The sequence below is a fragment of the Hoplias malabaricus genome, chromosome 2 (genome assembly GCF_029633855.1).
Source record: "Hoplias malabaricus isolate fHopMal1 chromosome 2, fHopMal1.hap1, whole genome shotgun sequence".
NCBI lineage: Eukaryota > Metazoa > Chordata > Actinopteri > Characiformes > Erythrinidae > Hoplias > Hoplias malabaricus.
In genome coordinates this window covers 37662494-37683329 of record NC_089801.1, presented here as the reverse complement: position 1 = coordinate 37683329, position 20836 = coordinate 37662494, and the positions used below count along the sequence as shown (strand labels likewise).

Genomic DNA, 20836 nt, shown 5'->3' with positions numbered 1-20836 from the left:
GGGGTGGAGGTGTGAGGTGGACTTTCAGGAAGGTGAGGGAGGGGGAGTGGAGTGGGCTGCTGAGAACTGGCAGCAGAGGAGTCAGGATGGGGGACGTCAGAGCCTACAATGTCAAATCTGTTAAAGAACAGATTTCGCTCGTTAGCCCTATCCACACTACCCTCTACTCCTCTGTTGTTGCTGGACCTGCACCCGGTGATGGTCCTCATTTCATTCCAGACCTCCCTCATATTGTTTTGCTGGAGTTTCCACTACAGCTTCCTCCTATTTGTTCTTAGCCTCCTTGGTGGTTGTCTTCAGTTACCTCTGGATCATTCTCACCTCCTCCCTGTCTCCAGCTCAGAAGACCCTCTTCTTTTTGTTAAGGAGAGCTTTAAATGTCCTTTGTTACCCATGGCTTGTTGTTTGAGTAACACTTGGGACAGTGGAGTCGACACAGAAGTTGATGTAGTCTGTAATGCACTCTGTGAGCCCATCGAGAGTCTGTAGCTTGAAAGCAGTCCTGCAGTGTCTCATAAGTCTCCTGCTACCATCTCCTCACTGTTCACGTGGTCACAGGCTGATTTTTACAAGCAAGACATAAGGGCCTGAGGTGCACCAAGTCGTGGTTTGACCTACCCAGAGGAGAGAGGAGGGAGCAGCTGTATGCATCTTTAACATTAGCATACAGCAAGCCCAGTGTTCTCTCCTGACTGATGGGACAGTCCACATACTGAGTGAAGTTTGGTAGTGTCTTGACCGTAGTGACGTGTTTGAAGTCACTTGATATGGCAATGAAGGCACTCGGGTGTTGAGTTTGGAGACGCGCTACGGTTGAGTGAATGACGTCACATGCCGACGTTGGGTTGGCACAGGGGGGACATAAACAGCCACGATAATAACATGGAAGAACTCTCGCGGTAAATAATATATATGGCCTGAATCCAAAAGCCAACAGCTCAATGTCCGGGCAACAGACACATTCCTTGATGGTAACGGGACCAGGGTTACACCAGCGGTTATTAACTAGCACAGCAAGCCCTCCTCCTTTGCACTTGCCGCTCTCGGTGCAGTCCCGGTCGGCACGAACAGTCTGAAAGCCATTCATGGAAACGCTGTCATTCGGAATGTCCTCGTGTAATTAAACATCAGACTTCGGAGCAAACGGCCTCAAACTCCCTTAGAGGAAAAAGCTTCAGACCAAACGCCCTCAGCCGAAACTCCCTCGGGGCAAAAGGCTTCAGAACAAGCGCCGCGACGGTGGACCAGCAGTGGTCTACAGTCAGTGGTGTTCCAGCCTTTTTATGCCAGTGAACCGATATATGCTCGCTGTCTGGGATAAAATATACGGTTTATTAATAATTATTTCTTACATTTTGCTGGATTTTTTCCATACTATTAAATGAACTATGCCTAAAGGCTGCATATTTATTGGGAATTATCTGGTTAAATTAGCCAGCTGCTGTTTAATTTTTACAATGTTTTCTGCAGCAAAGCACAGTCTGCCGAATTAAAGGTACTATATTTATAGTCTTGTTTGGTGTTTATTAAATATAAACAGCCCGCTTAACAATAAATTAATGCCTCCTGGAATTGGCGTGACACAAAGTGGTCCACGGTTCCACGAGCACAGTCCTCTTACAATACAGATCTTGGTTTTCTTCAAACAGTGAAAAATGTTTTGCATGAGATGCCTGGGCTAGACACCCAGGTAATAATTATTCATAACTGATGGTAAACGCACACATGTATCCTGTAATGCAGAAAAAACTATATTTTCAAAGAAAGAATAATAAAACACAACTGTGAAGCTTTTGCAAACCCACTGAAATGTATATTTTAAAAGTGACCATACAACTGATCAGTTTTGATACTGTAGTGTGCTAAAAAATAACAGTACAGTACGTGATTTAAACTCGTGCAGTGATGTGGGCCGGACCAGATGGCATTCATACAATTACAACCAAGAGATCTGTGACTCGACTTGGACTCATTAATAAGAGCCTTGAGACAGATGCTCCAGAAAAAGCTAGGGCTGGACTGAAAGAGGTTTGAAAACCTTATCTGTAATGTATACTACCTCCACTAGATGTCAGAATTGCTTTAGGATCTAAACATCACTCCCAGGCAGAATTGAACGATTCCACCTCATTTTTTTACTGCTTCATCCTGATCAGGATTGTAGGAGTTCTGTATTCTGCCTGGAATTACTGGGTACTAGGAAGACTCACATTTTGGTATAGGAAGGCTACATATAGTCTTGCATTATATGTAAAATGTTTATGTATAGGCATTTATTATGTAATTGTGTAAACACTTTTATTGTTCTATGTGTGACATTAAATGTCAGGTCTCTAAAAAAAAGGGGGTTAAAGACTCGTTTAATAACCTATTTTTGTATATAAAACTCAGAAGATGTTTCCTCAATATTTGCTTTCAAGCTTTCAAGCCTATTTGAATAGAAAAAAAGAAAAAAGCCTAACGTGTTTGCAAAACCCTAATGTTTTTAAATTATTAAAATAAATAAATAAATGAAAACCTGTCTATGTCTGGTTTATGTAAGTCTATGTATGGCTAGACTTTCTCTCTTCTCATGGGAGAGAACATCATTATTTTTTAGACAACAGAGAAAACATCAAACATTGAAAAGCACAAACCAAAATGAGGATATTGCTCTATTACTGCTCCATAGGTGGGTAATACTGTCTTATGTTTGCTGTTTTGGATCACCCAAGGAGGTTTGTACTTAACGTACGAATGAGTTTCTGTGGTAATTCAAACAGTGAATAAATATTTACAGACAAGTTCAATTTCAGCCCGTTACAGACAACAGTCATTATTTTCCCTCAAACATATCAATTCACCTTTAAAACAATTTAAAAAAGCACCTAGAACTGCACATTCATAGGCGTTTAAATGGGTTAAATGAAATCAACACAATATTACAATCTTCAATTATAATACATTAATGTACAGTTATGCACCAAAGTATGCTACATATTTTCTAAAAGTGTAAAAGAACCACCTTTGGTTCCTTGAAGAGCCAGGTTTGTTTAAGAGATGTGTGGTCGTACATACATTTTTTATTTATTTTTTACCCATTTAAATGTATTAGCAAATGGTTCTTTATGGAACAAAAAGTGGTTCTTCTGTGGCATCACTGAAAGACCCTTTTGTAGCACATTTATTTTAACAGTGACAAGGTGAAGATTGAACCCTTGACCCCAAGACCCTGGAGGTGTTTGGGGGTGACACCATGTCTCCCCAGCTGTGACTATGATCAGTTCTAAGGACCAAAAAACTTGTCCAATCACTAGTTCAGAGGTTTTGATTCCCCGAGTATAGAAAAGAAAACCTTCTATTCTGTGCAAGCGCAGTGAATGCCACACTATCTACTACAGGCCAGGTTTTCATGGTTTCTCTGGAGTGTTAAACACACAACGCTGATTTGGTACCAGACCTAGTTTTCCAGAGACTGGTTGTCATTAGTTTGAGGAAAGCATAGCATCAGGTCATCATGAAAGACTTCAAAATTGTCTTAAACAGTGGGTGACTGTGCCTCTAAATCTGGTTCTTGCATGTGATGACTGCATCCATGGCTCCATACATACAGTCTGTCCTTGTGTAGAGCAGGGTTTCTCAAAAATATTCTACAAAATGGGGCCACTACAGAATACACTCGGGAACCATTGCTCTAGCGGAAGGTTACATGGCCCAGTCTGGCAACTCACGTCCCTGTAGCATAGTTTGTGGCTCAGTCAACCTAGAGCAGTCACAGCTGCACATACCACACCCAGTGGAGTTACAGGTGCATCAAAGGTCAAACGAGACAGAAGGTTATCTGACCCATTTACTGCTACAGTATTCTGTCTCACCACGCACTGCTCCACACACATGCTGGAGAGGAGATGAATTCTGCTTTCTTCTGGAGCTCAGTTACAGCCCTTAACATATTTCTAGAATATTATTATGAACTGAGCATGCAGTGCTCGAATGGATTCATTTGTCCTAGAGATCTAATCTGAAGTCTACTATGATTAATGTAACTTTGAAAATGTTCACTGTAGGTCTGCTGAGGCTGGAAATACACAAATGATGGTTCTTCAAGTTCACCTAAAAGAACTCTGCATTTACATGGTTCTTTGTTTGGTGAAATTGTTTTTGCACCGTGGGAGGAAACCGGAGCACTGGAGGAAACCCACTCATGAGGAGAACACTACAGCTGCATCAGATATTCTCAGTTAATTTCCTGCTTTACTTTCAGAGATTATAAAAAGTCTTAAAAAGGTCTAAATAAGAAATGAATGTTCTGTTTCTTACCCATTGTCAGTTGTTACGAAGATGTGGATTTCAAGGTCTATAATGATCCAGATGAAGTAGGTCTGCAGAGAGCAAACATTTTGAAGCAGTGTGTGTGTGTGTGTGTGTAAAAATGGTTGGTTTGACAGAAGTTCATCCCCTTTTTTGTAACCAGGTGTGGGTCTACAGTCCCTGACAGTTCTGTCGCTTATACATGATGTGGAAACAAAAGCTTATAACCTGACTTTAATTTCATCCATTGGTTTTGGAAATGACTCATATGAAAGCTGAAACCCTCCCAAATGAGGTTTAATTTACGAAAATAAATTTGCTTCACTGCAGAAATACTGATCATTTAATGAATACAGAAAGGTCAGATTTTGGCAAGACAAAGGTTTTGTCGCCTTGTCATATAATGCACTCAATACTAGTTTACAGCCTCACCTGTGCTCACTAATTGATCGGTTAATTAGTGGGTGTGTATAAAAAGAACCCCAGCACCCCAGACCTTCACTTGAACTGCAACTTGATTTCTGACAACATGCTCAAAATCCACTCTGTGACCAAAGCCTTGATTATCAAGAGGCTAAAGACCAGATCCATTGCAGAGGTGGCTGGCACCTTTAATGTGTCTCAGCATCAAGTACAAAGAATTAAAAAAAGATTTGAAGAGACTTGAGATGTTTTTGACAGGCCCAGGTCTGGCAGACCCCACGAGACAACTGCTCAGGAGGAATGTTTGTTGGTTAGAAAATCCAAATCCAGCCCCTTTTCCACTGCAGCAGAGCTCCACCAGGCCTGGTCACCTCAAGTCCCTGTGTCAACTAGAACAGATTGTAGAATTCTTTCTCGAAATGGCCTCCATGGTCGAATCAGTGCCCAGAAGCCAGCACTAAACAAAAGGCAATTAAAAAACCGTGTCAAGGCCCACAGCCTGCTAAATGGATGGAGCTCGAAAAGTGGCAGAAGGTGGATTTCTCAGATGAATCTTCAGTTGGATTACACCACAGCTGCCTCAAATACTGCAGGACACCTACTGGAGCCCGTATGAATCCAAGATTCACCCAGAAAACTGTTAAGTTTGGTGGTGGAAAGATCATGGTCTGGGGTTACATTCAGTACGGGGGTGTCCGAAACATTTGCAAGGTGAAAGGCAATGTCAATAGCCTAAAATATCAAGAAGTATTAGCTACCTCTTACATTCCCATAAAAGGGGTCAAATTTTGCAGCAGGATGTTGCTCCATCTCATACATCCATTTCTACATCAAAGTTCCTCATGGCGAAGAAGATCCAGGTGCTCAAGGACTGGCCAGCCCAGTCGCCAGGCATGAACATCATTGAGCATGTTTGGAGTAGGATGAAAGAGGAAGCTTGGAAGACACAACCAAAGAATCTTGATGAACTCTGGGAGGCATGTAAGACTGCATTCTTTGCTATTCCGGATGACTTCATCAATAAATTGTATGAATCATTGTCGAACCGCATGGATGCAGTCCTTCAATATCATGGAAGTCACACAAAATATTAAACATGGCTCTAATAGCACCACAACTAAATTCACCAATGTTATGAAACATATCTTTGTATTTGAAGTAAATTATTTGCTTGATTTTCACATTACTTTCTGTGGGTGACAAAACTTTAGTCTTGCCAAAATCTGACTTTTCTGTGTTCATTGAATGATCAATATTTCTGCAGTGAAGCAAATTTATTTTTGTAAATTAAACCACATTTGGGAGGATTTCATTTCTAAAATCAATGGATGAATTTAAAGTCAGGTTATAAGCTTTTGTTTCCACAACACGGATAAGTGACAGAAGTTCTGTCAGGGACTGTAGTATATATTTATTTTTTAATCCTGACACATTTTATGAAGAAATCATCCATCCATCCATCCATCCATTATCTGTAACCGCTTATCCAATTTAGGGTCGCGGGGGGTCCAGAGCCTACCTGGAATCATTGGGCGCAAGGCGGGAATACACCCTGGAGGGGACGCCAGTCCTTCACAGGGCAACACAGACACATTCACTCACACACTCACACCTACGGACACTTTCGAGTCGCCAATCCACCTGCAACGTGTGTTTTTGGACTGTGGGAGGAAACCGGAGCACCCGGAGGAAACCCACGCGGACACGGGGAGAACACACCAACTCCTCACAGACAGTCACCCGGAGCGGGAATCGAACCCACAACCTCCAGGGCCCTGGAGCTGTGTGACTGCGACACTGCCTACTGCGCCACCGTGCCGCCCATGAAGAAATCAGACTTTTCAAAATAAAATGTTAACTATACAGTTTAATTAATTTATATTCTATGTTTAAAAAAGTTTGGAAATTTCTATAGCTGAGAGTCTGATTGATGCTGCCTTAGAATTTTCATTTGAGTCAATGTCCCCCAGTTCAACAATTTTTAAATGCAAAGCTGAAAGAACCAACAAACAAAATATTACACATAACCAGGAACAGTTTTGATACACTATATTGCCAAAAGTATTAACTCACCATTCCAAATAATTAAATTCAAGTATTCCACTTATATCACTTCCATGGCCACAGGTGTATAAAACCAGGCACCTAGGTATGTAGACTGCTTTTACAAACATTTGTGAAAGAATGTGTCACTCTCAGGAGCTCAGTGAATTCCAGCGTGGTACTGTTATAGGGTACCAACTGTCAGTGGTATTATACCAAATTGGAATTGATTGTGAATGACAGCAACTCAGCCACAAAGTGGTAGGCCAGGTAAAATGACTGAGTGGGGTCAGTAGATGCACATAGTGCACAGAGGTTACAAACTCTCGGTGGAGTAAATGGCTACACACCCCCAAACTCCATGTTTCAACATTACTGTGCACCAGTGCTCAAAGCAAGGTCCATGAAAACATGAATGAGCAAGACTGGAGTGGAAGAACTTGACTGTCCAGAGTCCTGACCTCAAACCTATAGAACAGCTTTGGGATGAATTAGAGCAGAGGCTGCAAGCTAGGTATTTTTGTCAGCGATACCCATAAACACACTCCTAAAGCTTGTGGAAAGCCTTCCTAAAAGAGTTAAAGCTGTTGTAGCTGCAAAGTGTAGGCAAACATCATATTAAACGCTATGTATTAAGAACGGGCTATAACTCATATAAGTGCAAAGGCTGACGAGTTAATACTTTTGGCAATATAGTATAGTTGTTGTAAATTAACATATATCCAGCCACAAGAACAAAACTACTGACAATGTTAAATTAAAAGCAATGTGCTGTACAGTAAAATTAGGTCATTTTTGTAAAAAGCTGAGAAAACAGCTAGGTTTTCAGACTAGAATTAATCTAGAATTCTAATCTCAACCTAGAGTGAGGAACCATTAAAAACCATTGATTGAGAGAGGCAAATTCAGGAGAGATACTTTCCCTTTTCTTATCAGTTAGAGGCCTAGGCAACTGCATAAGTGTGTCATGGGGTCAAGTGGGTGGGATACATCAGGCAATGAGTGAACAGTCCGTTTTTTAAGTTAATATGCTTTGACCAAATCTTGATCACCACCAAAACATGACCTGGCCCTTTTATAGTCCCACTTCTTCTTGCTTCCTGTGGCCAATTTTCCTACGTTTCACTGGGTCCAGCCTTCAGTTCACCCAGTAAATAGCACTCCTTCTTTTTAAGGATTTGATAGAATTCAGCTTTCACAGCTGCTCCTCCTGAGTCCAGAGCTCTGTACAAGATCCTCATTTGTTCCTGTGATGTTTTTGCACTTTGTAAGCTGCTATAAGTTTCATCAGTGACCATTTTCTTGGTTTTTAAACAGTCTGCTATCTCCATCACTGAGGAGACCCTCTGAATCAGTTTAGCCCTGTTTTCATCCACAAATTCAATCCCTGAAAGACACACACACATTACTCATGACATTTAGCAGGGTAGAGTGATGTTATGTGTAATGTTCAGCAAAATTTAAAAATCACACACAAAAAAAAAAATATGATAAATATCTTCTCAAAAAGGACAAAAATACACTCTTCAGAGCTCTCTGAGAATGGCTGATGCATGGTCCAATATAATACAACCTGGTCTCACATCTACTCGTGAAATAGTCACATTTATAGGAGACCAGTTCGCCACATATTTTCAACATTTTATGCGACAATATCACAATTATAAGTCTATGGGTAATTAGCATACAAACCGTTATATCAGTGCCCTGTGTTATGTGACAGTAACACGAAAACTCTTGCTCATTAAGGTGTCATTACCATTCGTTAATACCACGGTCGTATTTTTATTTATGGAAAATATAACTTTACTAATTCATTATTTGCTAAAATATTGAAGCAAATAATGACTAAGGAAATGTCCTTTTCAGTATTAACCTTTTGAATATTAGTCAAAATAACACCAAGTGAAAGAAATGTTCTTGTTCGAGTTAAAGCTAAAGTAGGACACCAATAATAAGCATTGCATTGGAGAAATATTATAATAAAATACTTTATGCCTTTGTTGGAATAACAACCTATGATAAGTAATTCACATTATGCCTTTTTTTATGTTATGTGAGTAATGACGCCTGTAATGAGGAAGAGTTTTCGTGTTACTGTCGCATAGTGTTTATATGGTAATTACCCATACACTTATGATTGTGATATTGTCGCACAAAATGTCTAAAAAAAGTGAGTATGTCACGAATTGCACTCTATAATACATGTCACTATATCACAAGTAGGTGTGAGACCGGGTTGTATAATAATGACTGATGAGTGACTGATAGCTCTCTATCACTCGAGAACATAATGCTGTTTAAGTTACCATGGCAACATACAGCCTAGAGACAGAACAGTCACAGGGATTTTTTTGTGTTTTTACTCTGAACTGCGGTTGCCATTTTACACAAGAGATACAATAAAATGGCACAGGTGGGTAGAATTGGCATTACACAGGCGTTTGTGTATGAGCCTTTTGTGTCTTTGGTGTGGTTTCATGATATTTTGTTAAAATAATTGTATTAACACTGCTACTCTGCTTTACTTCCGACCGAGTGTGGCTGCTATTTTTGCTGCTTCTCTGTGGAACTGCCAACTGAATGTGGCTGCCCTCCCTCCTGCTACTCTGTGTTACATGCCAAACGAGTATGGCCGCTATCCCAGCTACTACTCTGCTGTACTGCCGACTGAGTGGGTGTGTCTTCCCATTGTCTAAAACCACTTATCCATTTCAGGGTTGCGGTCTCAAGCATACATTGTTTTCCTATTTGTATCCCTATACAAGCATTGTCTGACTGCTCCAGGAAGCAGAACATTCAGTCACCTTCTCAGTGACCAATGATTTGTGTAAATCCCATCAGCTGTTAAAATACATTCAGAAAACTCACTTATTTTTAAAACAGTCCCATCTATACTCTTAGTTAATACCCACTGCCACAAAGGAGTTTTTGTCCCACATTTGGATCCTGACCATTTGAAAAACTGGATGAAAGTGGACAAAAATTAGGCTGATGGCCTACAGTCTGGAAATGAAGGACTACAAAGTGCCCCTGTTCAGTCAGTGGAACTGAGAGAATAAACAGTAGAGTGTAGAAACAAGGAGGTGACTTTTAATGTTGTGGCTGATCTGTGTACCAAACATGAATGAAAGAGATCCTAACGAGAAGAGATAATAATCTGTACACACACAACAGTAAAATGAACTGAGAGTCAAAGTCTTACCTGCTGGATCCATCCTGAGAGAGGCTTCCTCTGCATTTGTGTCTAATGTAGAAACCAAGGTTAGTGCTTGGACACTATGGTATTACATCTTTAGACTGTATGGATATACATTACTGAGCAAAAGTCAGGGACCACCCCACATTTTCCTACTGACATATCTCAGCATCAGAAAATTAAAAAATGTATATTTGACAAAAAATACACAGAATCCTCAACACAAACCCCAACATTGTAAAATTGATTTTCACTCATTCATTAATGTTGAGGTTTGGTTTCTGGGACGTTCAGCTGTCTTCAGATCACCAGCAGATTTTCAGATATTATTTTGTGTCTATTTATTTCTCACCAAGTAAAGGCTTCTGTCCTGCTCAGTTGTCTAATCTAATGTGTTTATGAAGCCACAATATCTGTAAATGAATAAATAAACTAACTTTCTCTGGTGTATTAGTCTCTCTATCGTCTTTTAAGACAACCGAGATAAATCCAATCATTAAAATCAAACTTACATGATAATATTGCTGTATTCCTGCGAATGAGTTTCTGTGGTAGTTTATTAATTCATTGTCTGTAACCATTTATCCACTTCAGGGCCTACCAGAGCCTACCTGGAATCACTGCGCCACCCTGGAGGGGGCGCCCGTCCTCCACAGGGCGACATACACTCACACATTTACTCACACACACACACATATATGGACACTTAAGTCACCAATCAACCTACCAGCGAATGTTTTTTGACTGTAAGAGGAAACTGGAGCACCCAGAGACACCTCACAGACAGACAGATCGGGATTGAACCGACAAACTCCAAGTCTCTGGAGCTGTGTGACTGTGACACTACCTGCTGTGCCACCGTGCCGCCCTTTGGTAATTCAAACAGTGTATAATAAAAAACTTACAGACAACTTAAACGCCATCCATGTACAAACAACTGCATTTTTTTTTCCTCAAACACACATCCCACATTAAAAAAACACTGAGATTAGAAATGCGTTCCCCCACAATTGTAGACTTCGGTTAAAGTGATCTGAAACAGCAAAAATAATTAAATATTAACTATATACAATGGCACTTTGTAAAGACATTAGACAGGTTTCAGCATGCAAAAAAGAGCAGCAAATGGTGAGGAAGCATCCTCAGAACTTTATAAAAAGGTTTTTTTTCAATTATAATCATGAACGTTGCCTTTAAAGTACTTAATGGATAGGTGGTCCCTAAATTTTGCACAATATTATAAACAATAATAATTATTTTTTTAATAAATAAATCTCCACCTGTAAGGAAAACCCGATGTGGCTCCCACACTAGCTCATTGTTTTCATCCAACAGACCAACTGTCACTTCCTCAGCTTTAGAGTCAAGAATCACCTCAAATGTGGGGTGATAGTTGGGGCCATAATCACACTCAAATATTTCAACCTAGAAAACACAGATCACTGCTGAGATGCCCGTTATATTTAATAAATGACTGCTAGAGTTGAACCCTTTGTGGTATCAATGCACTGTAGTTTACCTTTGGCTGAGACACGTAAGGGTCACAGGACGGTCTGTATTTTCTCCCAGGTGTCAGCTGGCATGTAGAGCTGGTCTCTATGTATTTGTTATGTTTTCTCATCACCTTCAAGAGCAGGAAAATTGTTAGTGATATTCTGAGTGTTTCAGCTTGTTCAACTTGGGTTTCCTCTTTTCTTGTATTGACTATAGTAATTTGCATTTTTACAGTTAAACTGATCAGTCATCTCCAATACTTCCCAAACTCAGCAACCAGGGCTTTTACTTTCACCAAGTGCTCATGTTTATGGCAATTGCATTGGCTTCCTTTTGACTCTAGGACTAAGTACAAGATTCTTCTTCTGAACTTCTTCTAAAGGCAATGGCGACAATTCTGGGGAAATACTGTTATTTCTAATTGTTGTTCTAATACTGTCTTTTAAGGTGGAACAGTAAGTTTAAGGGGAAAAATGGCTGTTTGTTAATGGCTGAAGTTTAACTTGTCTGTAAGGTTTTCACACTGTTTGAAACTAATTTGTAACTTTTGTTCTGTGTTTACTTTCATGCAGTTAGCAGTTTCTAAATTTAGAGTCAGTTCCTCCTTAAGTAATAACTACAGCGAAGTCAGTTTTACCCACATACTGCAGCAAATAGTGAGGAAACTGCAATAATTTAAAGTGTCCTTGAGTTAGTGAAATGTGCTAAGTTGAACAAGATATTGTTTAACCCAGTACTGCCTGGATAAAGTGGGGTTATTTGAAGTTTGTAAACTTTTGAAAAATGTTGATGATAAATGATGATGATGAAAAAAAATTAGGGATTGCACTCAAATGATACTGTACTAATGGAGTACAGAACATGTGCAGCAAATGGAACCAACAGTGTTCTCCACAGTCTGGTTCTTATTTCTTGCTGCTGTAGAAACATGTGGAAATATTGGGTTTAGTGAAGAATCATGATTGTTGGGTGGGTCTACACAGACCACAATTCATATTCATCATGGTTTCAAACAACACCTCACCTTTGGTTTCAAACAACATGTGTTTTAAGGCTTTATGTCTGTCTCATTATTGAGTTTTAAATAATGATAATTAACAGTTAATTAATTAATAATCAACCAGTAAATCAAAATGTATTTGATTTATTTGAACTTGGACTCTGGATTAGATTCAGGACTAGTGAACCATGTTTATTTAATGCAATTATTATTATTATTATTATTATTATTGTTGTTGTTGTTGTTTACTTATGTAAATAAGTATATAATAAGTAAATATGTATATATTTTGTTTTTGTTTGGTGACCTGCATTCCCTGCAATGTGCAGCATAACACATGTGTGCAACCACAGATAACAGCACTGACCACAGCAAAGGCAAGTTCACTTCCTCGAGCTCAGCTTTTTGTCATTAAATTTGGTTCTACAATATACTACACATTTCTACACATTGCATTGAAATGTATTTTTAAAAGTGATCTTAAAACTGATTAGTTCTGATACTGTGGTATATGCTCATAAATGACTGTAACGGTACAGTACATGCTTTAAACTCATAAGAAATAGCAATGCTGTTTTATGGGCACAGCAGATGCTTTTCAACAATAAGAGTATGAGACTTTACTTGGACTCGTGATGAAAGACCTGAGATTTAACTTGGAACCTCAAAAATTTTAAAACCAGCAGACAATCTTGTACCAGGTTTTGTGACAAACCTGGTCATTGTGACAAAAATCTGTATGTAGTGTTAAACAATGAAATGAAGCAGATTACCTCCTCGACTGGAACATTCCTTGGCAGCAGGTGCATGTGTAGTTTACACCACTTTTGCCTCGAAGACATTTTTTTATAGAAGAGTAAGACCTGGGCTCTGATGGGATTATTCTGAAACAAATTCCTTAAGAGGCCAAAGAGAGAAAGTCCTTGGATTGTAATAACCACATGTGAGTTTGTGACCTTCAGGGGCTGTATGACCTCTACATTGTCACCTGTGAAATGTGCCACAGCCATGTGCTCCACCTGATTATTATCTGTGACAGACCAACAAGCAGAAGAAAAGATTTCATAAAACATATTAACTCCTTAAACACAGGTTAATCTTCAGCACATTGCAGGGTATCTTTAATATATATCAGTAGAATACATTTCAGGTCCCACTGCAAGCTGTTAGACTGTGAACTCACCACATTGTATCTCACAGTGCGGAAGGTGTAACTGAGAGACTGAACCCTCAAAGCAGCTGATATTGTACAGAGGACCTGCAGGCTGCATCTGACCCAAACCGTCTAAGAGACGAGTGTCCCAAGAGTCTATTCTGTACAGTAGCTCCCCTTTCCCCTCCATTTCAAAAACAAGACCTGTCAATCTGCACTGGAACTGACCAGCGTGAGGACACAGGAACCTGCAGAGGAAATTTCAAAAGCAAATTATATCTTGTCTTAATTTGATAAATGTATTAAATTCCTCAAAAACTGTAAATTCATGCAGAAATAAAATGTGTGGACATGTGTTTTCTGGATTCTGAATTAGTGATCATTTTAAAACATTATAAAATAAGCAGATCTGAGACCTGTACTTGGTGGTGCTCTCGTCTTCTGGACTGCCGTCAATGATTTCAGGTGTGAATTCTGTTAAACCAGCTTAGTCAGAACAGAACAATAGAGTTTTATTATGATCCAGATACATTTTTTCCAATCTTCTAAAAGAATATGTTAAAAACACTCACTCCCTGGAGGTATTTCCCTGCTGTTAGAGCTTTGAGGCTTAGAATGAAGAAAGGATGAATAGCTTTGAATAATGGGTGTATCAAGAGATAATGATGAATGCTGCACTGCTAAATCAGGTAAAGAACACAAGACAGGTAAGAAATAGCCATATTTTTTCTATATACTTTTAAAATCTGTTGAAAAAAAAATTCAAATTGTGAAAACCTCTTTTGTTTTGTTTTTGGTTTACCCTTCGACATCTTACTCTTCCACCTTATAAAACAGAAGAGAGAAACAAGAATATTTTGCAAAAGATATTAGTATTAATTTACAGTCTGATGTAGTAATTCCACTTCAATGGGCAGGTTATAAAACCGTTTGTTCAATTGAGTCCATTCCATTTTAAAAATATAGATATATCGATATATATTTATATATCACCCAGCCCTATTAGTGATGCAGTGGGTGGTTTGGGTACTCATGGGCTGGGCTTTCAACTTTCAAACTACACTCAAACTCCACAGTGCACCACAAGAAGTGTGCAGCAAATGTACCCCAGTGGACAGCACATAATCATAATACACTACATTGTTTCCAGTGAAACTACCAACTAGCAATAAACAGATTGGACTGAATTATGGGTTTCACTTAAAATAACAAAACGGGGATTTATAATATAATATCTGACTTAATATCTACCTGTTGCCCTTGTCTATTGCTTTTAAGTCAAATAACTAAAAACATACTTCTTGAAAATGGTATTCCTTTTGATGGTTTGGGTTCAACACATACTCCAACATGTATTATTGATCATTGATATCTATTTTTCCATTACTTGATAAAAACAGATCACATTCTGTAGAAAATGGATGATGATGATGACATAAACACAAAAAACAAATCTTTTTCTAACACACAGCAACCTTAGGCTGAAAAGCAAACAAAACCTCCACATGGCATCAAGCCGCAGGGGTGGCTTATACGTTTATTGAATTTAATGACTTTTAGGACTTACTCACTGGAGCTGCTATGATGTCGTATATTGACTCATGTTCAGTGTAGCCTTTTTCTGACTCCTCAGAAGAGAAGAGCCCTGTGTCGTTATAGAAAAAGTCAAAGTCTGAAATGTCACAAACAATATTTACAAAAGACAAAGGCATTTTAAAACAAATAGTGGATAGATGAAACAAAAATGGATGTCCATTGTACTACGCCTTATTAAATTTCCATTTCCATCCAAAAAAAAAAAAAACTGGATAATTAGACGTACCCCGGGTAAATCTCCCTCGTTCATGTTGATATTGTCTGCAAGCAGTGGAACGTCCTAGAGAACAAATTCATCAGAAGTAATACATTTTTTTGTTTCCAATCACAGAATGTATCAATAAATTGCAGTTAAGATGAACTGTGTGAGTCTCATGTGCAGCTGCTCCAATCCTTTTTTACTGAGAATATACAAGCTAAATCTTTTTGTCTATAACAGAAGCAGAGTGAAGCAGGTGGATTCACAAAATGTAAGAGGTGCCCACAACCATTTGGACGTGCAATGCAAGGTATCTGATATGCAAGACATTTAAAAAAAAAAAAAAAGAAACTAGAACAGAAAACTAGAGCATTTGTAATACATACATTTATTTTAATGTAAGACAATTTACACCATTAGAAATATGGCAAGAGTTGTCCAAAACATTAAAAGAAGATATTATTGCCTCAAACAAACTTAGAAAATGAAGCAAAAATGGAAACTGGAAAATTCACATGTCTATTGTAGTAGGCCTTATTAAATTTCCTACTATTTAAAATATTTAAAAAAAAAAACTGGATAGTTAGACGTACCCTGGGTAAATCTCCCTCGTTCATGTTGATATTGTCTGCAATCAGTGGAACGTCCTAGAGAACAAATTCATCAGAAGTAATACTTTTTTTTGTTTCCAATCACAGAATGTATCAATAAATTGCAGTTAAGATGAAATGTGTAAAGCAAGATATGGTGGACTGTAGTTTTAGGGGCATGTTTTCATGTTGTGTTTCATGTTTACCTTGTGCCTCATATTCTGTACAGATTTCTGAGGTAGTGTTTCTTTTTTTGGACGATCGCTTGGTGCTGAAACAATTGCCTAAATTTAATAAATATAAAAATATAACACGTCTTTTAAAATAATACTCACAATTCCATAACAAACAATAACAGGCTAGTGCAATTCATTAACTTTAATATTGCAAGCTTAAAAAAGTATCACCATGAACAAAATATCCCAATAGACGCAACAATGACAGCAAGTTGCCCGTTTTTAAGAAACTCACTAGCCCTGCATTCCAGAAGCAGGAGTTAATAAAGAAACAGTTACTATGTGTCATTTACAACCAATGAAATGAACAATTGAAAAATTATTTAATCCCAATATGGCAGTGTCCTTATAGTATAAACCATATAAATTAATGGTTTTCACATCACACATTCACTTAGTCACTCAAAAACTCACACCTGTGAACAGTTTCACACAGATAGTCCATCTACCAACATATGTGTTTGAACTGGGTGAGGAAACAACCCAGGACCCTGGAGCTTTGTGGCAGTGTATGCTGCCCAGAAAACTGTTGAATATAAAAATCTTGTTAATGACATACCCATTTTTAAGCGTTGTCCTGATGAGCTGGAAGACAGAACAAAATATGAACTGAAATGGTGCCAGACACTGAAAGTATGTGATCATCTGATGTGTGTCAATCTGTGATCTCTCACTCAATCGCTCTTAAACACATGCACACTGAATGCAAGGCACTGGGCAGGGAAGTCTGAAGAGACAATGGCTGTTGGTTCCCTTTTTTACTTAAGTCTCTTGTCCATCCAACATCACTTTAATAGAGAGTTTGTGCCTCTTCTGCAGTAGTAACAGCTTCTACTCCTTTGGAAAGGCGGTACACTCCTGTAATTAAATGATTAAACGTTCTGAATGAACATTTAACCACAAGCTTTATTGAGGTCAGGTGCTGATATTAGTTGATTAGTTGTGGAACACAGTTCCAGCTCAGTACTGGATGGCTTTATAGCCCTCTAGTCCATATATTGGGCATGGTGAACTCATGTGCAGCTGCTCCAATGATTTTCCTGAGAATATACAAGCTGAATCTTTTTGTATAAAACAGAAGCAGAATGAAGTAGGTGGATTCACTAAATGCAAGGGTTGCCCACAAACCTTTGGATGTGCAATGCAAGGTATCTGATATGCAAGACATTAAAAAAAACTATAAACTAGAACAGAAAACTAGAGCATTTGTAATACATTCATTTATTTTAATGTAAGACAATTTACACCATTAGAAATATGGCAAGAGTTGTCCAAAACATTAAAAGAAGATATTATTGCCTCAAACAAACTTAGAAAATGAAGCAAAAGAGAGCAAAGACTGTTCTTAGAGATACAGTTTGAACCAGTGTTCACAAGTCCAAAATTAGAGGAAAACCAGCTCCACTACCTGGAAATGCCCCCAGATTCCTGAGGAGGCTCTAGTCACCCCTCAAGTGACTGCAAAAGACCTGCAGCAAGATTGGTTGGTGGCAGCAGGTACAGAAGCATATACAAAGCATAATAAACGCTGAACGTATCATGGATTGATTTAATGCAAACAGCAGGAAGTTAGTAAATGTTGCTACTAAACCTGATTTGCGATGGAGGTGGAATAATTTTGATTTCAACTGTATGACCCTTAGGGGAATTTTTGGTAGGTATCAACCACTGCATACAGGGAACACCACAGACCTGCTGCTTTGGAAATGCTCTGACCAAGATCCTGACATTCACCCGTTCCTCCTGCTTACAACAGGCCCACTTTTGTAAGCTTTGCTGGCCCCAGCTTCCAATTCATTGAGTAAGAAATGCTGATTCCTTTAAAGAATTTGATAGAATTTAGCTTTCACAGCTGCTCCTCCTGAGGCCAGAGCTCTGTACAGGATCCTCATTTGTTCCTGAGATGTTTTTGCAGTTTGCAACTTGCTGTACGTTTCCTCAGTGATCATCTTCTTTGTTTGTAAACAGTCTGCTACCTCCATCACTGAGGAGACTCTCTGAATCAGTTCAGCCCGGTGTTCATCCACAAATTCAATCCCTTAAGGACAAAACAGGTTAAAGCCACCCCTATTTTTATACTCACTGGCAATGTTTACATGCAGCCTGATAATCTGTTAATAGTCCTACTTATGGCTCAATCGGAATAGAATTCACGTTCATTTATACACCTCATTCTGAATTCCACCGCTCTTTACTGTGAAGGAGTTTTGAGTCGCTGAGGCAAAATTAAGCTTTATTACTACAGATGAGTGAAACTTAGACATGGTGTCTTTCTCTCGAGGACGGGGGGGCACCCAAATGGCTAGTGCTGGCCCTGGGTAGCACATATATAAACTGTGGTTTTAATCAGATTGGTGAGTGGGGTGTACATATAAACACCCCCGTCTAAATCTATAATCTGAATTCATTCAAACTGATTGAGTGGAATCTTTGCATGTAAACATAGCCATTGTCCATTTTATCAGCTGCACTGATCCTGAGGTGCACTCTGTATTTCTTTAATTACAGTTTTATTTGTTTCCACAAGGCAGTAAAATGATCTGTGCATCAGAAATTCTTACCTGCATGATTTATTCTGAGAGAGGTTTCCCCTGCACAAGTGTCTAATGCAAGAAAGTAGAAACAAATATTAGTGCTTGGACACTATGGCATTCCTCCTAGATGTTTGTCCAGCTACATAACCCTTTTTATTTACTGTGCAAAAGTCAGACACCTTTTATTTATTTTATGTCCAGTCAGAACAGACATCAAGAATGTTAAACATTCCACAAATAGCCTGTTTGTTTTTGCTTAATTTGCTAATATTCTTTTGTGTCCATTTCTTTTCCTTCTCAGAAAGGGCTCCTCTCTTGCTCCTCATCTCCTCTGACCCAGTGTTGAGTGAAGATGTACACAGACAGCTGTGAATTGTTTAGATCTGAAGTGAGAGTAGAGCTAGATTTTCCTCTTCTCTCTGAGATGAAATCTTTAAGTTCTGTTTATCGCATGGGGAGAGTTTTCCTGCAACACCAAGTCTTGAGCTGTTTAAGACTCCCAGTTTCTCTGTTTCTCTTTCAAAAAATATGTGGAACCTGCTGTATTTTCAGTCAATTTCCCCTTCCTCTTATTTAAGTGAATAATGTGTACTAAATGGTCAGGTAATTATAACTAAATGATAAGTTGTTTCTGACTTGCACAATATTGTAAACATATTAATACGCTATAAATAGTATAATACAAAAAATCTCCACCTGAAAGGAAAACCAGACGAGGCTCCCACACCACTTTATCATGTTCATCCAACAGGCCGACTGTCACCACTTCAGCTTTAGAGTCAAGAATCACCTCAAATGTGGGATGATAGTTGAGGCTGTAGCCACATTCAGATTTATCAACCTAGAAAATACAGATCACTGCTTCATTCATCTTGTAACAGTGGGTGATGGTAATGGAGGCACACACACATACAATATAAAACACAGAATTTATCAAACAGAAAGAAAAAAACAGCAAGATTGATGAGTGACAAAAGCAAAACATCAGATACAAGAAATAGAAGACTAGAAATAAAGAAGAGACAAAGCTAGTAAATGGAAACCTGGAAAACAAGTAAACAAGAAAAACTAAGGAGGAGAAAGACAAACAGGAAATGGCAGATCTAATAAGACAGAGTCAAACAAATAAGTAACTGACATAAACCATCACAAAAAGAAAAAAGCTAACAAGAAATTAAACAGACTAAAGTAAAAATATCTAAAAGTGTATTACAATAGACTGAAAGCTAACAGGATAAAGGAAAGCAAACTAGACACTACAGATCAACTAGATACTTAAGAACACAGAGACAGACACACCACTGCAGACAGACAAGCACACACACAGTTCAACAAGAGACAAGACTAAAACAAGGGCCGTTTATACAAAAACCTAATGGCAAAAATAAGCAGATCATCTGGGTGTGCTTAGACAAAGAGTGGAGCTAAGGAGCAGGGAAGCAAAGGAAGCTAAAAACAAAACAGTAAAGGACAGAAATGTGACACATCTACTCAAGGACATAGAATTAGCATGGACAAAAGAGATGTGTCTCCACCAATATCCAGAGATTATTGTCAAGAGCAAATCTACGCCCTTGCATCTACTGTAAGAGCCCCATCCTCATCAGAGTAACCCTGGACAGGGTGCAGGAATGCTTACACAATTTGAATATTTAACATTTTACTGTCATAATTAATTAAAAATTAGCCCTTTGTGGTAATGATATACTGTTATGTTTACCTTTGGCTGATGTAAATAATCTTCACAGGATGGTCTGTATTTTCTCCCAGGGGTCAGCTGGCATTCAGAGCTAGTCTCAATGAATTTGTTACACAGATGTTTATTTATCACCTTCAAAAGCAGGAAATGAGAGATTTTAAGTTGATCCCAGTCACAATGACAGAGGTGTTTATGTGGAGCCCAATGGGGGATTACAGGTGTACTTCATGACTGTAATAAAAAAACAAACTTTTTATAGATCTCACACCAGCTCTCCAGTCTGTTTGTGTGCTGGTGTGATATGTTTATAAAGCCCCAGTCTCTGTAAATTAATGAAAATAGAATCCAGCTTGGTCCACTATGCTAGTCTGTCCCTCTTT

At 38.7% G+C, this 20836-nt stretch overlaps 2 protein-coding genes across 2 annotated transcripts; both read right to left on the bottom strand.

Moving 5' to 3' along the window:
• Positions 1-7871: 7871 nt before the first annotated feature.
• Positions 7872-16786, bottom strand: LOC136676572 (caspase recruitment domain-containing protein 8-like). Its single transcript, XM_066653674.1, has 8 exons — positions 16783-16786; positions 15170-15274; positions 14025-14088; positions 13633-13850; positions 13223-13479; positions 11475-11579; positions 11236-11380; positions 7872-8143 (listed from the first exon to the last, which is right to left on the bottom strand). Exons 1-8 carry the CDS (start codon positions 16784-16786, stop codon positions 7872-7874), a joined length of 1170 nt encoding a protein of 389 aa, XP_066509771.1.
• A 1257-nt stretch (positions 16787-18043) lies between these two features.
• On the bottom strand, positions 18044-19083 carry LOC136676563 (apoptosis-associated speck-like protein containing a CARD). Its single transcript, XM_066653662.1, has 2 exons — positions 18993-19083; positions 18044-18261 (listed from the first exon to the last, which is right to left on the bottom strand). Exons 1-2 carry the CDS (start codon positions 19081-19083, stop codon positions 18044-18046), a joined length of 309 nt encoding a protein of 102 aa, XP_066509759.1.
• Positions 19084-20836: the final 1753 nt, after the last annotated feature.

Excerpts from the sequence above, each read along its gene's own strand:
- LOC136676563 (XM_066653662.1), bottom strand. The coding sequence starts at position 19,083 with ATGAGGAGCAAGAGAGGAGCCCTTTCTGAGAAGGAAAAGAAATGGACA. Across the intron at positions 18,262-18,992 it reads CAAAAACAAACAGGCTATTT|GGATTGAATTTGTGGATGAA; the intron begins GTGGAATGTTTA and ends TTTGTCCTTAAG.
- LOC136676572 (XM_066653674.1), bottom strand. Across the intron at positions 14,089-15,169 it reads CATCATAGCAGCTCCAGTGA|CTGGTTTAACAGAATTCACA; the intron begins GTAAGTCCTAAA and ends GTTCTGACTAAG. Across the intron at positions 13,851-14,024 it reads GAAGACGAGAGCACCACCAA|GTTCCTGTGTCCTCACGCTG; the intron begins GTACAGGTCTCA and ends TTTCCTCTGCAG.